Source organism: Solea senegalensis, linkage group LG9, assembly GCF_019176455.1.
Source record: "Solea senegalensis isolate Sse05_10M linkage group LG9, IFAPA_SoseM_1, whole genome shotgun sequence".
NCBI classification, from domain to species: domain Eukaryota; kingdom Metazoa; phylum Chordata; class Actinopteri; order Pleuronectiformes; family Soleidae; genus Solea; species Solea senegalensis.
The window spans coordinates 12,589,098-12,605,929 of record NC_058029.1 but is presented as its reverse complement, the minus strand read 5'-3'; the positions used below and the strand labels follow the sequence as shown (position 1 = coordinate 12,605,929).

General features: G+C 41.6%; 2 protein-coding genes across 3 annotated transcripts; both read right to left on the bottom strand.

Annotated features, from left to right (window-relative positions):
- Positions 1 to 21: 21 nt before the first annotated feature.
- LOC122774473 lies at positions 22 to 9,379 on the bottom strand. Its single transcript, XM_044033805.1, has 6 exons — positions 4,360 to 9,379; positions 4,127 to 4,258; positions 2,654 to 2,772; positions 2,391 to 2,558; positions 2,069 to 2,193; positions 22 to 1,450 (listed from the first exon to the last, which is right to left on the bottom strand). Exons 1-6 carry the CDS (start codon positions 4,652 to 4,654, stop codon positions 289 to 291), a joined length of 2,001 nt encoding a protein of 666 aa, XP_043889740.1. The 5' UTR covers positions 4,655 to 9,379; the 3' UTR covers positions 22 to 288.
- Positions 9,380 to 9,533: 154 nt separating this feature from the next.
- On the bottom strand, positions 9,534 to 16,819 carry LOC122774475 (protein phosphatase 1F-like). 2 transcript variants are annotated; one of them, XM_044033806.1, is made up of 11 exons: positions 16,224 to 16,819; positions 15,903 to 16,067; positions 14,759 to 14,939; positions 14,369 to 14,478; positions 14,120 to 14,203; positions 13,203 to 13,405; positions 12,103 to 12,291; positions 11,467 to 11,610; positions 10,783 to 10,876; positions 9,906 to 10,671; positions 9,534 to 9,602 (listed from the first exon to the last, which is right to left on the bottom strand). In XM_044033806.1, exons 1-10 carry the CDS (start codon positions 16,267 to 16,269, stop codon positions 10,292 to 10,294), a joined length of 1,596 nt encoding a protein of 531 aa, XP_043889741.1. In that variant the 5' UTR covers positions 16,270 to 16,819; the 3' UTR covers positions 9,534 to 9,602; positions 9,906 to 10,291. The 2 variants fall into 2 exon arrangements, with proteins under 2 accessions (XP_043889741.1, XP_043889742.1); XM_044033807.1 differs by lacking the exon at positions 16,224 to 16,819 and having other exon boundaries at positions 15,907 to 15,957.
- Positions 16,820 to 16,832: the final 13 nt, after the last annotated feature.

Here is a 16,832-nt window from a genome sequence, read left to right as displayed (position 1 = left end):
TCATTTATTTGCAGAAATTGAATAAACTACACATAAGTATGTATAGAAAGAAGATAGAAGTGTATAATCACTCGAAAATAAAATATAATTAGGTTTTTGTTGCCTTAGAATAAACCTTTTATATGTACTTTAGGAAAGGGTGTTTCCACATTGGAAAAAGGGGAGCAGAAGACTCCTCCACTTTTTACAATTTCCACTCTCACCTTTGGATGTCACGATTTCTTACACACTGGGCCTTTAAAATGACCACATGTGTTAATTTCTGTCAGTTCTTGATCATGTCTGGATTTAGTCCTGTCCTTTGAATCCTGCTGAGTGTTTCTCAGTCCAGCTCTTGCTTCTTCTCAGTGATGTAGTTATGTAACCGAGTGCTGGCCTGCAGCCTGGTTGTCCACCCGTCCCGTTCCTGGTGTCAAAGGAATGGGATCGAGCCACTGGCCTGGGTCTTGCAGTGTGTCTCTGGAGGAGCCAGTTAAGCCGTGGTGGAGGCCAGATTTCCAGCGAGGAGACTTTGGTTTGGAGCCCAGATGTGTGTCCTGTCAATGAATATGTCAAAGGGAATTGACGACCTGACTTTGCTGGTTTCTGCTGGGATGCAGGAGGAGACAGTATCTTGGAATTATCATCAGATTGAATTTCCTTTTTCAATCTGAGGTTAAGTGAGTGGTTCCGTTGTCTTCTTACTGCACTGAGATATGCAGTCATCCCTGGCAACTTCAGTCGGTCTCTATTCCTATGGCAAATGAAAAGTCTTTCAATACCAAGAGTGTCACAATTGAGATTCTTCGAAGTTGACTGATAAGAGACGTTTTTTTGCGGTTGTTTGACATTTGCAGCGTGTCCACAATTTGACTCATGACCCGTTGCATTTCTTCCAGTTGTGGTGGTGGTGATGTTGAAGATGGCAGGCTGAAGCTGATTGTGTGAGACGCGAGTTTTTGAGTGATTCTGGATCTGGTTTCGATTCTTTTCCACGTGTGTATTTGCGTCCTGCTGTGCAGAGACACTGGTCACTATCTGCTTTGGCGATGCCACGGAAGCACACCGCTGTTGAAGCAAGGGTTTTAGACATGGAGTCGGAGGTTTTGTCTGTGTAGCTGCCACGTGGTTATCACTTTTGCTGTGTTCCAGTTCCACGTTCTTTAGATTGAATGAAAATGCTGTTTTTGCTGTGGTCTGGGTCTCTTCAGCATCTCCAGTACAAGACAAGAGGTCCATCGTTTTGGCTCGGCAGGATTTCAACTCGCTTATGCCAGCATTGCCATTCTGGGTCACATGTGATTGGATGTAGAGTGAGAGCGTGCGAGGCACAGTGATAAGTGTGACAAAGCAGGGCACAGGTTTGGAGCTGAAGTAGAGTCTGTGGAACTCCTGAAGGAAAGGTGTGACAGCGCTGCCATTTATGAGAACGGCAAGACTCCGATGGACCTGCCATGACAGCCAGGAGAAACTGAGGAGACAGCACACGTGTGAAGCCACATGCCAAATGTCAGAGGTCACTGAAATAAAAATGCTCCTTGAAAAAAATAAAACAAGTCTCTTTCCTGCATGACAATAATATACAGTAATTAATTCAAAAAATACCATACTGTTACAATTAGAAATAAAAACAGACATAATAATATTAGAACAAACATGACTAATAAAATAAAAATTGTATCTGTGAAAATTAATGCTTAATTGGGTTTGAACAATTTTCTTAATTATTTCACAGATATTTAACACAGCTTGTTGATATGATAATTAAATAATGTCTTATATTTTATTGTCAATATTGACAACTTCGGGCTTCCATATGTCCAAAAGTGACTGACAGTAATGGAAAATACTGTAAGTCATAACTCTATAGTGTGTGAACTATGAACCAGCTAGTTGTGCCGAGGAGGGGGGAACACACCAAGAGAGGGGGGGATTTAAGATTGTCCCGTGTTATATCTCATTTAGAAATATACCGATATATATTAAAATATTGAGATATCGCCCAGCCCTAACACACAGACAAGACAATTAACTGTTGAGCAAGAAAACATAATTAATACTAAATAAGGTAGTAAGTTTGTGTGTGTACCTGTATGAACCGGTCAGCACCTCAGCCCAATCAGTGATGATAAAACTCTCAGCAATCTGACCAGTCAGCTTCATGCCCGTCTTGGCGCAGTACGTCTGTCCATCAACGCTGCGCACAGACAGTTTCTGGAGGTGGCACAAGAAAGTCAATCATACACTTGTGGAAGCAAAAACTAAATCCTGTCCTACATATACTGCACAATGTAATCAGCTGAGATGCCGTGATGTTAATTTGATTTTCTCAAACACCCTGTTTTATTTTTCTCTGCCCAAATACAGTCCATGGAAATGCAAGACCTGCAAGAGAGAGAAACGAGACTCACAGGGAATTTTTTGCTGTTGAGTTTGAGATCCTGCCACATAGTGACAAACATGTTGAGGTTGAGATGGTCGAGCAGAAGGTGGACTGACACATTCCTCTTCCTGCTGGCCTCCAGGAGATCACAGAGCAGCTCAATGTCCGTGAAGCTGTCCACTACTATGGCCAGGGTCTGTACAGCGAGAGAGAGAGAGAGAGAGAGAAAGATGACTAAAACTAAAACTTTCAGCGCATTACTCACACACACAGAGACACATACTTGCCTACCGTTTTAGCCTTTCTGATGAACTGTCTGATCAGGTCTTTCATTCCAGCTGCTCGGTTATCAGACTGGAAATAAAGCTCAACTCTGGGCTCACCCAGGTCAGAACTGGCACATATCTCATCTGAAAAAAAGAAAAAACAGAAATGGCAGCAAACAAGAACAAAAAATATGTTGATATTGTATAGTGCGTGCGCCCCAATGAAGATTACAGAGTCAAAATGATTGGGTTTTAACTCTAAAGGTGAAATATTAAGGCGCTCACACGGTGGTGCGAGGACCTATTCCTGGAAGGAAGGCTGACTTGGTTGAGGGTAGGTCACTGTTTTGTTTCTGAAAAAATTGTTAGTTTAAATGTATCATCTCCTGTATTTTCTGGATGTGTTCCAATAAAGTGACAGAGGAATAATTATACTGTATGGTCATTACAGCATTGTTACAACTACAAACATAGGTTTATGACCTAATGACCCTTTCACACCTTGTCTCAAGTGAAACAACCTGAACTGGGAGGGGTGGACGATTTGCATTGTTCAACGTAATGACTTTCTAGACTGCCATCAGCCTCAGAGGTTAAATACCTGGTTCTTCCCACTAACCCTCTTGGATGAGAGGTCAAATGTATTCAACTCAGCTCAAGCAAGTCCAGTCACCCACAGCTAACTACTGAGGAACACAGAGTGCATGTTGTTTCATCCAATGCACCTGGCTTTCGTTTTTAACTCCCAACACCTGAACTGATTTTGTCAGTTTACTATTTTGGCTCTAAATTGACTGTAAGTGTGAGTGTGAGAGAGTAAACGTTGCGATAGACAACTTGTCTAGGGTGTGCACCGCCTTTCGCCCTATGTCAGAAAGGATTGGCTCCCGCGGCCATCATGTGGAGTATAAAGCAGTAGACAATGAGTGTTTACCATTTTGGAAAACTTTTCAGTCTGAAGGGAACATAACAGGTGACAACTCTTGCGTCTAGAGTTCTTAAGAAACAATTAATTGATTACTAAATTAATCAACAATTTTTTTTTTTTTCATTATTAAAACAAGTTTTCTGATCATTTCAGCTTCTGAAATGTGACTATTTTCTGGTTTCTTTGCTCCATAAAACAAAGAAATCATTAAAATTGAATCATTACTTGAATCATAAAATGATCATCAGTTGCAGCGTTACATGCGACACTGAATCTGTAAAGAAACAACAGCCCTGCAGGCTCTGGATGAAGTTGTTAGTCCAGTTTTTTAATTTGTTTGTAGAGGGTTTTTTCATGCTTTCGGGGCTGTCCTGTACGATTGGATGAGTTTGACTTGGTTATGGTCAGCTCCTTACTTACTGCCAGTGAACATGCATCTACAGACCTGTGTGGAAATCACACATGTGCCTGCAACTCATTATTTTATTCTAGAGACTGTGTTTGCAGTTATAATGTGTTAATGAAATTATGGAAACCCTTTTGGCTTTCGGAACATGTTGTACAGCTTACCTCGCCTCACGGACTTACAGGCTGGTGACTCGCCTGTGGACACTGCAGCAGTGAACATTGAGGCAGACTGAGAACCGGCTGACCAACTCTCTAAATGTTTGTAGTCATCGTCGTCAGATACACCGGGATCAGCTGTGTGAGGAATGAAAACCTCTTTTTCATGAAGCGCCATTTCAAACACAGAAGGCTACAGAAGCTGTTCATTAAAATGTAAAAAAAAACATATCACGTACAACCTGTGTTGCTCTCTCTTCCATTCTCCAGGACGTATTTCTTTTCCATCTCCGACAGAAAGTCTGCTTCTCCCTCTGCTCTTAACACCTGGTGGTATTCCTCTAATCCCTGGCTGAGCAGGCAGTCCATTGCTAGCCGAGCACTCTCGTTGTGACTCAGGTCCAACACTGGTCTGATTGGTATGAAGTCACTGTAACACAAGGGAGAGGTGCGGAGGTCTCGAACACGTTGCCTTACCTTCCCCTGAGGTTTGGACCTCCTGTACCACAGCACAGACACACTACTCTCATCCATGGTGGTAACTAAGGATCAAGAACAAGTGTACTTCCTCTCCTTTAAACTATAGCTAGACAGATGTTGTGACCTGCAGTTCTCTTGTCATCTAAGAAAGAACTAGAAAGCAACTAGAGAGGGCTGAAGAGAAAATGACACACCCCAGCTTTGGGCAAGTTGTTTAACAGGTGATGAGAAGTGATAGGTTAGAACTAAAATGAGGTACTGGTGTGAACTTCTCAGAAGAATACACAAGGTATTGCTGTTGAGCCAATGGTGAGGACATGGAATGGAAAGACATATTTACTGCAGACATTACTCTTCCCACTACTTTACAGACATACAAAGGTATGTCTACTGTTTATTGGCTTACTCCCTTTGCTGTTAAAATAAAAGAAGAGCAAGAACAAACTGCATCTTCCCACCCACAACACCAACTGCCTGGTGCACCTGCCTCACAGTACTCATGGCCACTGGCCAATGGATGAAAACCATCAAAGGAAAACTGAGGATGACATCATCAGATATAATCTGAGGTTGTACCACAATGAAGAATAGAACCTCAGAAGGAAGAATCCAGAAAGCGGCAGTAATGCAACATTATGGACGCGCCTGCTAATCAACTGCCGTTAAACATCACTGCGAACTAACAGGAAAGGACAGAAGAAAGATCCCAAAAAAAGAAGAAGAATCTACAAGGACGCAGCAATGCAAAATAACAGATGCCAACTGCTGCAAAACAGCAAAGAAGGAAAAAAACAATTCAGAAGTCTAGACTCAGGATCATATTGTTTTCTTTCTTTCATTGGTCAGTACCTGTCGACAGTTGGAAATGCAGACAGTTCCTCCTCCTGACAAAACCAAAAATAACGATGTATCAAATTTGGAATCGCGCGGTTATTTAGTGAAGAAGCTCCTGGGGAACGGTGCTTTTGGATTTGTGTATGAGTGCAGAAGATCAGGGACTAATGAGTTGGTGGCTGTTAAAGTTATAAATCAAGCTGAGATTGGTCAAGGTGAAGTACACAACCTTGAACAACTCAGGGGGTTCGACCCAGACACGACAAACTTGGTTCGGTTTAATGGGCATTTTGGGCTCAATGGAAAAGTTTTTTTGGAATTTGAAAAACTAGACAAGTCTGTGCTGGATTTGTTTAAGAAAAGTAAAAGGCCATTTCGTTTGTCTGAGATTCAGATTATCACACAACAGATGTTGGTGGCGTTGGACACTCTCAGGGAAATAGAAATGATACACACGGACATCAAGTTAGACAACATAATGTTAGTCAATCATGAGCTACATCCATTTAAGGTGAAGCTGATTGATTTTGGCTTGGCTTGTAATGTTAAAGGACTGTGTGTTGGTGATATCTTGTATATCCCAGAGCACCGGGCCCCTGAGGTCTACCTGGGCCTTCCTCTCAATGAGGCTGTAGACATGTGGGCTCTTGGCTGTGTTATAGTCAGCATGTACATCAATGCAAATTTGTTTTCAGGAACATGCCAACTGGGGACCGTGGAAGAAATTGTGCAGTTGCTTGGTCAACCTGATGATCACCTGCTGAATAAAGGAATGCATACTCATAAGTATTTTTCCAGAGCAGAAAAAGACACCTGGAAGCTGAAAAGAGAGTGCAGCTGTTCAACAGGGAATGAGTCATGGAATTATGATAGCAGTGTCTCTGTTCATTGGCCAGTGAATAACCTGTCATCAAGGCCATTTAGTTGTCTCAAAGACATTGTGATGACTCGCCTAGGTAATGCCGAGTATGAAGACTCGAAGGCCTTTCTAAGCTTCCTGACACAGATCCTGCAAGTGGATCCGCGAAAAAGAATCAATCCCAGCGAAGCTCTGTCACATCCTTTTATCACTACAAAATGCTTTCCGAGTGACTCACCTGATCAACAAAAAGCTGCTGCTTGCAATGGGAAACCACCGCAGACATCTGGCTTAGACGCTGCTCCAGCCAACAGAGCTGCTACCGGCAGAAATTACAGACCACAGTGGCATACAATTGTGAGTGGCTTGGATGACACTTCACTCGGGACTCCACTCATATCTGAAAGTCCTTCACCTTTTGAAGACAACATCTTTGAAGGCACCACAGATTCAAAAGCCAAACCCAAAAACTGGTTTGTCAAGACGATTCACAAATTTGTCTCATGGCTGTTCAAGAGAGCTCCGTTCACTAATCGTTATGGTGACTCTACAGCTCATGAGGCAACGTCTGCTTTCAGCAAAGAGACACCATCAACTAATATGACCACAGCTAACTTAGATGAAGCTACTACCACAAGTACAAACAATGGACCGACTGCTGCAGCTGACAAAAGTACTGCTGGCAGTGAAAACAGACCAAGCATTGAGAAACCACTACCCACAGTACTCGCAGCTATTCTAGATGAAACAATTACCATTAGTACAAACAACAGACCCACTGCTGTCGCTGATAGAACTAGCACCGGCAGTGATATCAGATCCAGTGATGAGAAACCAGGCACGGCAGGCACGACTCTCTTAGATGCAAACACTGGACCCACTGCTGCAGGTGCTGCTGGAAGAGAGAACAGGCCCAGCAGCAATGACAAACCATCACTCAGAGCTACTTTAGATGAAGACATCACCATTCATTTAAATGCTGGACTCAGTGCTCCAGCTGCTGCTGGCAGCGATGAGAGACCCACCAATGAGAAACCATCAACTAAAGTGATCTCAGAGGAAGCGGCGATAACTACTGCTGGCAGTGATACCATACCCCGTGATGAGAAACCATCACCCACAGCATCCACAGATACTTCCATTTGTCCAAATGATGGACCCACTGCTGCAGCTGACAGAACTGCTGCTTACAATGATAATAGACAAAGCGATGATAAACAATCACCCACAACTATTTCAAATGAAGTCTTGACCATTTGTAAAAACAGTGGACCTGTTACTGCAGCTGACAGAACAGCTGACAATGACAGGAGACCAAGCGATGAGAAACAATCACCCACAGCTATCACAGATAAAGCCATACCCATTTGTCCAAATGATGGACCCACTGCTGCAGCTGACAGAACTAGTACTGGCAGTGATATCAGATCTACTGATGAAGAAACCTCACACACAGCTTTATCAGACACAAAAGATGGACTCACTGATGCAGCTATCAGCACTGCTGACGACAGTAATAAAAGACCAGGCGATGAGAAAACATCACCCATAGCAATCTTATGTGAAGTGGTTACCTATTGCACAGATTCTGACCCCACTACTGCAGGTGCTCCTGGCAGTGACACAAGACCTAGCAATGAGGAACCATCACCTGCAGTGATCTTAGAAGAGGCCTCAGGGGGACCACAGGGGAGCGTTTACTCGGATGTCAACACTATTGAGACTTCATTTGCCTCTACAAGTCATGTTTCTGAAGAAGTCAAGAAAAGCACTGACAAAGGAATCACAGGTTCAAAAGTCAAAACCAAAACCAGAAACAGAATTGTAAAAAAGATTAAGAGACTATTTGTTAGGGTGTTCGAGCAAGGATCATTGTCTAATTGCTTTGGTGTCTTAGAAATAAAGAGAAAGAAATAAAACGCTGCTAGGAATGCAATGACAAATCATCAGCCCTCACCCTCAACAGACCACAGAATCTGCTCAGCAAGTTATGTTTCTGAGGGAAACAACAAATCCACAGATTTATGTCAATACTGTCCAAAAAGGGGTTACTCACAAATAGCTTTGACTACTTAATAGATCATGAAGAAACTGTAACTTCCATTTCAAATTAAATACAGAATATAAGCAGCATTAGATGTTCTCCCCAAGTCTTTCCTTGCATGTCAAAACACAGCACAAACCAGGCCCTGGTCTTGTTCACTTGCTCTTGTTGGGGCTTTTGTTGTTATCTGAGGAGAAGTGTAAGGCAAGTGACATATGTCCATGTACATGACCTCCTTCCATCAACTTTAAACTTTAAATGACCTAAAACATGTGATTTTTCACTGCCATTGACCATGTGACCAGTATTCAATTAATTTTCTTGAAAAAGAAAAAATAATACGCTGAGTCCTCACCCCAGTTTGGGACCTAATTGTATAGTGCCAAATCCCAACATGAGGGAAATAAAAGAGTGGCTGGTGAGTTGGTGAGTGTATATCAGCATTTACATGCAGCTGTAAATAAACACTCTTCTCTTGTATACAATCAAATGTCCCCAACAAGCCAGGCATTTCAAGACCTGACTAAGTGAAATTAATGGAGTTCAAAGCAGTGTCCTAATAAGAGTAGCTGCACAAACTCGGTGTGTGAGAGAGAAAAAAAATGATGAAAGAACCTACACAGACTCTGCCCTGAGTCTGAGATGCAACTCAGATGCAATAAGCAGTGTGGGGGGAAAAAGAAGAATGAATTCAGATAATAGAATATCTGCAGAGTGCTTTTATTTTGAAACAGATACAAAAGTGTTTTTTTTTATGTGTGAGAGAGATAAGCTGTATAATTGTATTGTCTGCAAGTGTTAGGCAAGAGCTCTATTGAGAGCAGTGGGTCTCACTCATGTGAGCAGTGTGGCAAATCTCGTCTGTTATTCAGGCAGCAGTTTGGCAAAGTCATGTTAAGTCTAGTCCATTTTATTTGTATAGCCCAACATCACAGACACAGCTGCCTCGAACCCTGAGGAAAAACCCTTGTACCTCAGTAAGGTCACAGAAGAGGTAGGGCTCTCACAGGACAGTCTGGGCAGCAGGTGTTCCCCCCTCATCTTGGTGAATGGATGCAAGTGGATGCAAGAACACCATCAAGTCACCTGTGGGAAGTGAAGGTTATAGCAGTGGCTCCTGATACTGACTGAGCTCAGAACACAATTCAGATAAATCAACAAGTCAAATGTTGAACCCAAAGATGAAACTTACCCATTATAGCCTATAACACACCAGCAATCTGAGTAGGTGATAGCCTCCAATACTCTCGGTTCTTTGTTTCCTCCTGGTCAGTCAGGGACAAAAGTGTTCTGTATTACTGTTGAGTAGCACGTACAATGTAGCTGTCATTCAAGGTTTAAAATTATGAATATTTTCATTATTGATTAATCTGTTCTTTTCTACTTAATTTCTTCACATATAAGAATTTTAGATTAAGGGTCAGAGCTTTTCTGTGTGTTTTTACATCCAGGTAAGACACATTTGTGGGACAAAGACATCTCAGCTATGAGAGCAGGTGCAGACCATAGTTAAAGGCACTGAGTTTTTTTTTCTGACACATATAGTGTGAAGACATGTCATCACTTACCTGGACATTTCAAGTGTGCAGGGTATCGAACTTTCCTCCTGTGTCACGTTTGAGAGAGCAAAACACACCACATCATTTACTTCTCACGTTACTTGTATCGTCAAGGTACTCAGTGATGTGGAATGGCAGTCTGGAGAGTGTCAGCATCGATGTTAACTTTATCTGCCCGGTACCTGATCTCAAACGGAAGTCTGCCAGCTCTTCCCGATCTACCTGTGACCTAAAGCATTTCGTTTTGTGGTGCTCATTAATGTAGGTCTGGGGGTTGTTGTCTGTATATACTGTCAAATGAGGGGGCATAGAAGAGGTAATCTTAACCTCCAACTCTCATGGGTGGGCTGGACAGGTTGTCATCAAGTGTCTATCTGGGCAGCAGGTTTCCTCCCTCACTGCTGTGGAGCATCTTGGGAAGTGGAGTCCTCCTCAGTAGCTTGTGAAGTTTGACAGAGCAGCTGATCCAGTGGACGCAGGAACACCACCATCACAGTTATGTTATCAGTAGAGCCAGCTTTTAGAGCAGCTCTTACCAAATGGTCAGTGACTTTGAATCCAATATTCTCCTCAGACTGTTGCAGCAGAGAGTCCTCTCCTCCTTCTGAGTCATCAGGCTGCTGGAGTGCCTCTAACACCAGATTAGGGACCATAGATGGTTTGACTACATCAGAGAAGCCGTCACTAGCCAGTAAAATGTAGTCCTCATCTCCTGACAACCGCATGGTCAAGCAGTCAGCATCTCCAGACACGTAGGGTTTCAGGTCAAAGTCACCTGTGGCAGTGGAGTGGTTGTGTGGTTAAAGCAGTGGCTCCTGACACCGACTGAGCATCTCAATTTAATTAAATCACCAGGTCAAGTGGTGAACACAAAGATGAAATTTACCTATTGCTCTTGATGTCGCTAATATGCCTTTAACACGCCAGCAATCTGAGTAGGTGATATAGCCTCCGATATCCTCAATTCTTTGCCTCTCCTCCTGGTCGGACGGGGACAAAAGAGACAGTTGGTACCTCCTGATCACTCTGTCCTAACTTTATTTCACCTGCAGATACGTGCAATTTCTTTATCATAAGGCATTAGTGCACATGCAGTGTGACTGTCATTCAGGGTTTCATTATTGCTAAATGGGATGACTTTTATTCAGTCATTACCACATGCAAACAGACAGTCAAATGCTTAGCTGCAGGGTAATTAATCAGCTTGTTCCTTAGCTCCCATAAAAAAAAGCAATAAGGCCCAAAAAAGATTTTTGGACAAACTATTTTAGCAATACAAGCAAGTAAATACTGGAAAAGTATATCACTTGCTTGCCTCACCTGTATCTCAGTCTTACTGGCAGATCGTCTTGATTTCTCTCATGAATTTTGGATAAAATAATTATGGCTACTATTTGGAATCCGATGACCTATTTTACCTGTCTAAATTGATTCTGCAAGTTAAATCTGACCTTTTGTGTGTTCCATGTTTACCCATATTAAAAGTACAGCTATCCACTGCTACACTTATATTCTGATCCAGGTCCAGGTCGGGTATCTGAGCGCATGTGTGTGTCAGATATGTCCATACCTCGGTCTCTGGTTTATGGGGCTCTGTGAGTTTTTCAGCTTGTCCGTTCCTGACCAGCACTGCTTGAGAGTCTCCAAGCCAGGCCACAGTCAGCTCTTGACCGTGGATCAACAATGCCACAGCTGTAGTGCCGTCAATCAGACTCTGAATAACACACACACACACACATTTCTAATCGGTTATTCTGCAGCAATGCATGCTGGGACATTGATCCAAACATTCACATGGGATGGCCCTGATTTTAATCTGTAGGTGCTACACTGCACTGCTTTAATGCTTTAGATACAGAGTTCTAAACTTAAATAGTTTGGAAAAACTAATTTATACCATTTTTAATCAGCATTTTAAACAAAAAAGATCTATCCATCTATCATTCATTTCTCTGCAGTATAATCTGAATGATGTGATGTGAAACCAGAGAGCTCAAAGCAAATTACCCCATATGATCATTTAAAAACAAATTAAAAACATGAAGTGAATCCCATTGCATGAATGCAAGTATGCATTAATATGGATTAGCAAAGATTTAAATCTAAAAACATTTAAACATTAAAACAATATTGTGATTTAACTTGGTTCTATTTAACACTGGAGAGATCTGAGCTTTAACCAGTGTGTTTGTGGTGTAGTCAGTACCTCTCTCTCAGCTTTGCCTCTGAACATGTAATCTGTGTGTCTGAGGGCAGCTTTAAAGGCAGCCGCTGCATCACTCTGCAGTGTTTCCTGTTTACTCAGAGCGACGTGGAGGTGGGTTACACAGTAGTTGGCAGCATGCACGCCTCCATGTCCATCAAACACAGCATAGTAGGCACGGTCCACTCCATCCTAGAGCATGGTAGAGAGAGAATTGAAGGACAGCCTACCAGAGACTCAAACTGCCAAGTAAAGGTGAAATACCATCCTTACATGGGTGCACACCATGTGTGCTGGTTACTCCTTGCACATACATGTAAAATGAGCTATATAGCCAAACTACTCAGAGCCCTGTGGCAAATGCAATAACCAAAATGGTTCATTAATTCATATGCCTTGGTTGTGTCCCAGCCTTTTTAGAGAGCTATATTCCTGTTTGATATTATTGATGTGAAAGGATTATCTAAAGTTAAGAGTTAAGAGTGATGCTCTGTCCTTTGTTTCCCTTTTGGTATGACGGGAAATCCAGCTTAGATGGAAGGAGTTCTCAGTGGCTTTATCACCTAAGGTCTTGTATGAAGTTTGAGAAAATTAGATACAAATTTTTTTCCATTAATATATTTTGTTTAGTGTCACATTATAAAGTTGACTACACTCTCAAGTGCTATAATATAATTATTTTTTACTTTCAATTTATTATTATTTGAACCAACATCAGTCTGAATTACATAGAAAAGCAATCATTTCAGTATGAGTCTCTAATGGCCATTTGTATCACAACATTGAATCAAGTGGGATTAAAATTACAGCAGAGGAAAAATGTTCAAAATGATGTTGAATGGCATAGAATATTGTTTTGACCTAAGGTTCTGGGTGTTTTCTTTATTAGTATTAGTATTATAGACATATCATAAGAACAGAAACCAAAATTGTAAAATATCACAAAAATACAAATATTTTCACAGCCAAAATGATCAAAAGAATGATGAAAGAGGGTAAAAGTTGTTTTACATTCAGAGGTTTTAAACTTTTTGAAAGAACAAAATAAAAAAGGGAAAACCAGTGACAGGCAATGTTTGGTGTTAAAGTGAGAAAACGTTTACCCGGATGCCAAAGAGCTGGTTGAACTCAGCCAGGGCCAAGTGCATGTCCTCCATCTCCGTCCTTCTGTTTTTGATGAATTGAACAGAGCAGAGGCGGAACTGGGGAACCGTCAAGGGAGGCAAGAAGGAGTTCTGATGCCATGCCAAAGCTACGTCTATCAGTTTATTGAGGAAAAAACGCTGGACTGCCTCTGAATGAAGCACTGATGATGGGACAGAACAAAAATAAAATAAATACATTGCAGACATTTGGTTGTTAGTGGTAATATACATTGTGAACTCTGGCCATCAACTCTCATGTCCCTGCTGAGCTAAAAACGCTGATATTCTCTATGGACTGGTGGAACAGGGTTAGCAGGTTACAAAATTATACAAACTTCAGTTCATTTTAAAGCAGTGAACTTCTGTGCCCTGTCTAAGTAACACAACAAAAAGTTGAAAGTTTTTGTACATCCATTTTTTGCATTCCATTGTGCAAGTGATAGGATTTCTGGAAGCCAGTTTATTTCCACTGGAAGACAAAAGAGGAGGAGTGGCTATGTGTTTTCACCATCAACGATGACTAAGGTTACCTGGATTGTAAGAAAGTAGTAGACATTTTTGTCTTCGACTTCTGAAACAATTTTTTGAAAACAGATGCCAATGACATGGGTAAAATTTTGGCATTGATTGGTTATCCAGATATGACAAGACGTCAAACACATCCATTGCGCCACCTGACGCCATAGTGTGAAGTCATAGTTGGGGCAACTCATGCGCAGGACAGACGTAGATCAAATCAAGCTTTATTCACTCCCTCTCTCGCTTTATTGAAATTCTGAACCTCCATCATCAAGTGAAGCTTCTAGGGAATCATCTAAGTAATCTTACTTGTATAATGTACAGTATATCTGACGAGCACGATGTAAAACACTTACAGACTTGTGTTTGCTCTTCTTCTTCCTGGTCAGCCTCTGGTTTCTGTAGGCAGCAGGTGCAACAAAGTAGCCTCCCAAAAAATGCTATTAAAAATATATACATAAAAATAAATTAAAAAAAATAATAATAATTCAACATTCTAACCCTTTAAATGCCACTATTTTTAACATCAGATAAAATATGCAAGATTTTCTATATTGATGATGATGTGCTTTGATGGACACACGATGCACAAGCAAAACACTTACAGACTTTTGGTTCTTCTTTCTGTGGGCAGTAGAACAGTGAAAGATCTGCCTGCAAGAGGTGGGAGAGTGCTGCCTGACACAAGAGGGCGCTGAGGACTGCAGGAGCTCCTCTAAAAGACAAACAAATACAGAAATACTGAAATGTGTCCTTTGCCAGAATCTGTGCTAAAGTGTTTTACAACTCATTTACATTTTTTATGCACACCATATCCTCTGGGCTTTCTGTCCCATCACAGTGCATATCATAGACTGAGGGAGAGCTCCTACTGGCTGTTCTGCTACAACAAATCCACATACAGGTCCCTTGGAAGCCTGCAATTATCTGTTTATTTATTTTTAACTGTACGCTGCTGTAGTTGTCTGTCCTGTGCTTCTCTTTTCCAGAAGTACCTTTCAGCCAGCAGACTCAGACCCAGAGCCAGACTCTCTCCATGCATCTCCTCCAGAGTGATTTTGCAGCTCAGCGGGGTAATGGGCAGCGATCTGTCTTCCTCCAGAGCAGTGGGGAACTCGTCCAGAAACCTCCTCAGGAAGCTCCTGGTCTCCTCGTCCATTGGAATTAATAGAGACCCTATTAACAGAGGGTTTATAGAGACTTCTATTAATAGAAGTAGCAGTGAAACATTACTGTTTCCCACTGGCATAAAGTGTGAACAAAGGCAATAGAAAATGCATATCTGACAGGCAGGTAACTCACTAAGGGCTCCGGGGTGTGCAGTGCGGTAGAAACGCGACAGATATATCGCTAAACAAGCCGCTTTTGAATGCCTTAAGACAGTCATGCCAACAATGGAGAGAGGACACACAAGGCAATGTGCCATGCATGTGAAGCTGAGGTAGTTGAAGCCCCAGATGCAGGTACTGCTGTAGTGTAATTTAAGATATCTGTATTGGCAAACCCCATATCTCTATTAATCTCTCTATTTATTCAAGGAACATCTGTCTGTGTGTCCGCCTGTGGTCTCATCTGTCCAGGCAGCTTTGATGTCATGGCAACAGTTAGTTGTGCCATGCACGTGAGGCTGAGTCAGTTGAAGCCTGTCATGCTCGCCTGCATTCCTTGATCTCTGCAGTTTTTCTTTTATTTTGCTGCTTTTCTGCTGCAATTAGTTTTATACAAAAACATCAAAGTGTAGTTTTTAAATTCCTTTGGTGTTCAGTGTGACATCACAGATCAAAAGAGGAATTTGCTATCACCCACCACCTATTTTTATAGTTTTTTCTTTGGTTCTGTCGGCAGTTATTGGCACTTGGTTGGTGACCAGTTTATAGGAACTGCAACCTACTGATTGGAGAATGGATAGATTTGGCCTGGTGTTATTCACTGGATTGTTTTAAGATTATAAGAGCAAGAAGACCAATCTACACAATCCAAAACTGTGTTAAACAATACTAATTTAGGGTCACAACAACAGGTAAAGTTTTTTTTTAGTTTTTTTTTTAACCTTTGGAAGTTAATGCAGTTTTGAAAAAAACAGTAAGCAACTACAGAAAGATGTACAAGCTTGAGGTGGAGAGAGGAAAATATACAGACTCACAGGGAAGTTTTGCTGTTTTAGGTTCTGGCCCACGATGACAAACATGTTCAGGTTGACATGGTCCATCAGATGGTGAATAGAGACATTCCTTTTCCCGCTGGCCTCCAGGAGATCACAGAGCAACTTGACGTCTGTCAAGCTGTCAGCACTATTGTCTGAGTCTACACATACACACAATAAAAACATTAAAAAAAATTGGCATCAGATGCACTGCGATCAGTTGTGTGATACATGAAAACAACCATTTGTTTTTTTCACTGAGTGCAATTTCAAACACAGAAGGCTGTTAAAATGTAAAAAAGCAAATTATGTATAACCTGTGTTGCTCTGGCTTCCATTCTCCAGGAGGCGTTTCTTTTCCATCTCTTGACAGAAAGTCTGCTTCCACCTCTGCTTTTAACACCTGAAAGTATTCCTCTAATCCCTGGCTGAGCAGTCCATTGCTAGGAGGTTTGGACACACTATTCCCATCCATGGTGGTAACTAAGGATCAAATACAAGTGTACCTCCTCTCCTTTAAACCATAACTAGACAGATGTTGCCAGATCTTCAGAGCCCAAATGAGATCAGCTAGCATTTCTGTGTATTTTCTGTGAATATGGTTTTCCTTCCAGGGCCCGAGACTGATTTAGAGTAGGTGAACACAGTTAAAAGATGGGTGCAGCAACAGAAGAAAGAGCGACAGCAATGATAAAAGCCATTTTTCCACCTCAAGTCAACAACACCTGGATGTTAAAACAAATAATAGCAAGGACACATCTAGGGGGAAAGGTGGTGTACAACTGGGACAGGTCGCCAGTAAACACACATTTCATCCAATCTTAATTAAAAAGCCTACATGTTCTGTGTATAGGAAATCAGCATACACACAATGAAATGTCCATTTTCATTATTACTAAAATATACGTAGTATGGACATAGTGACT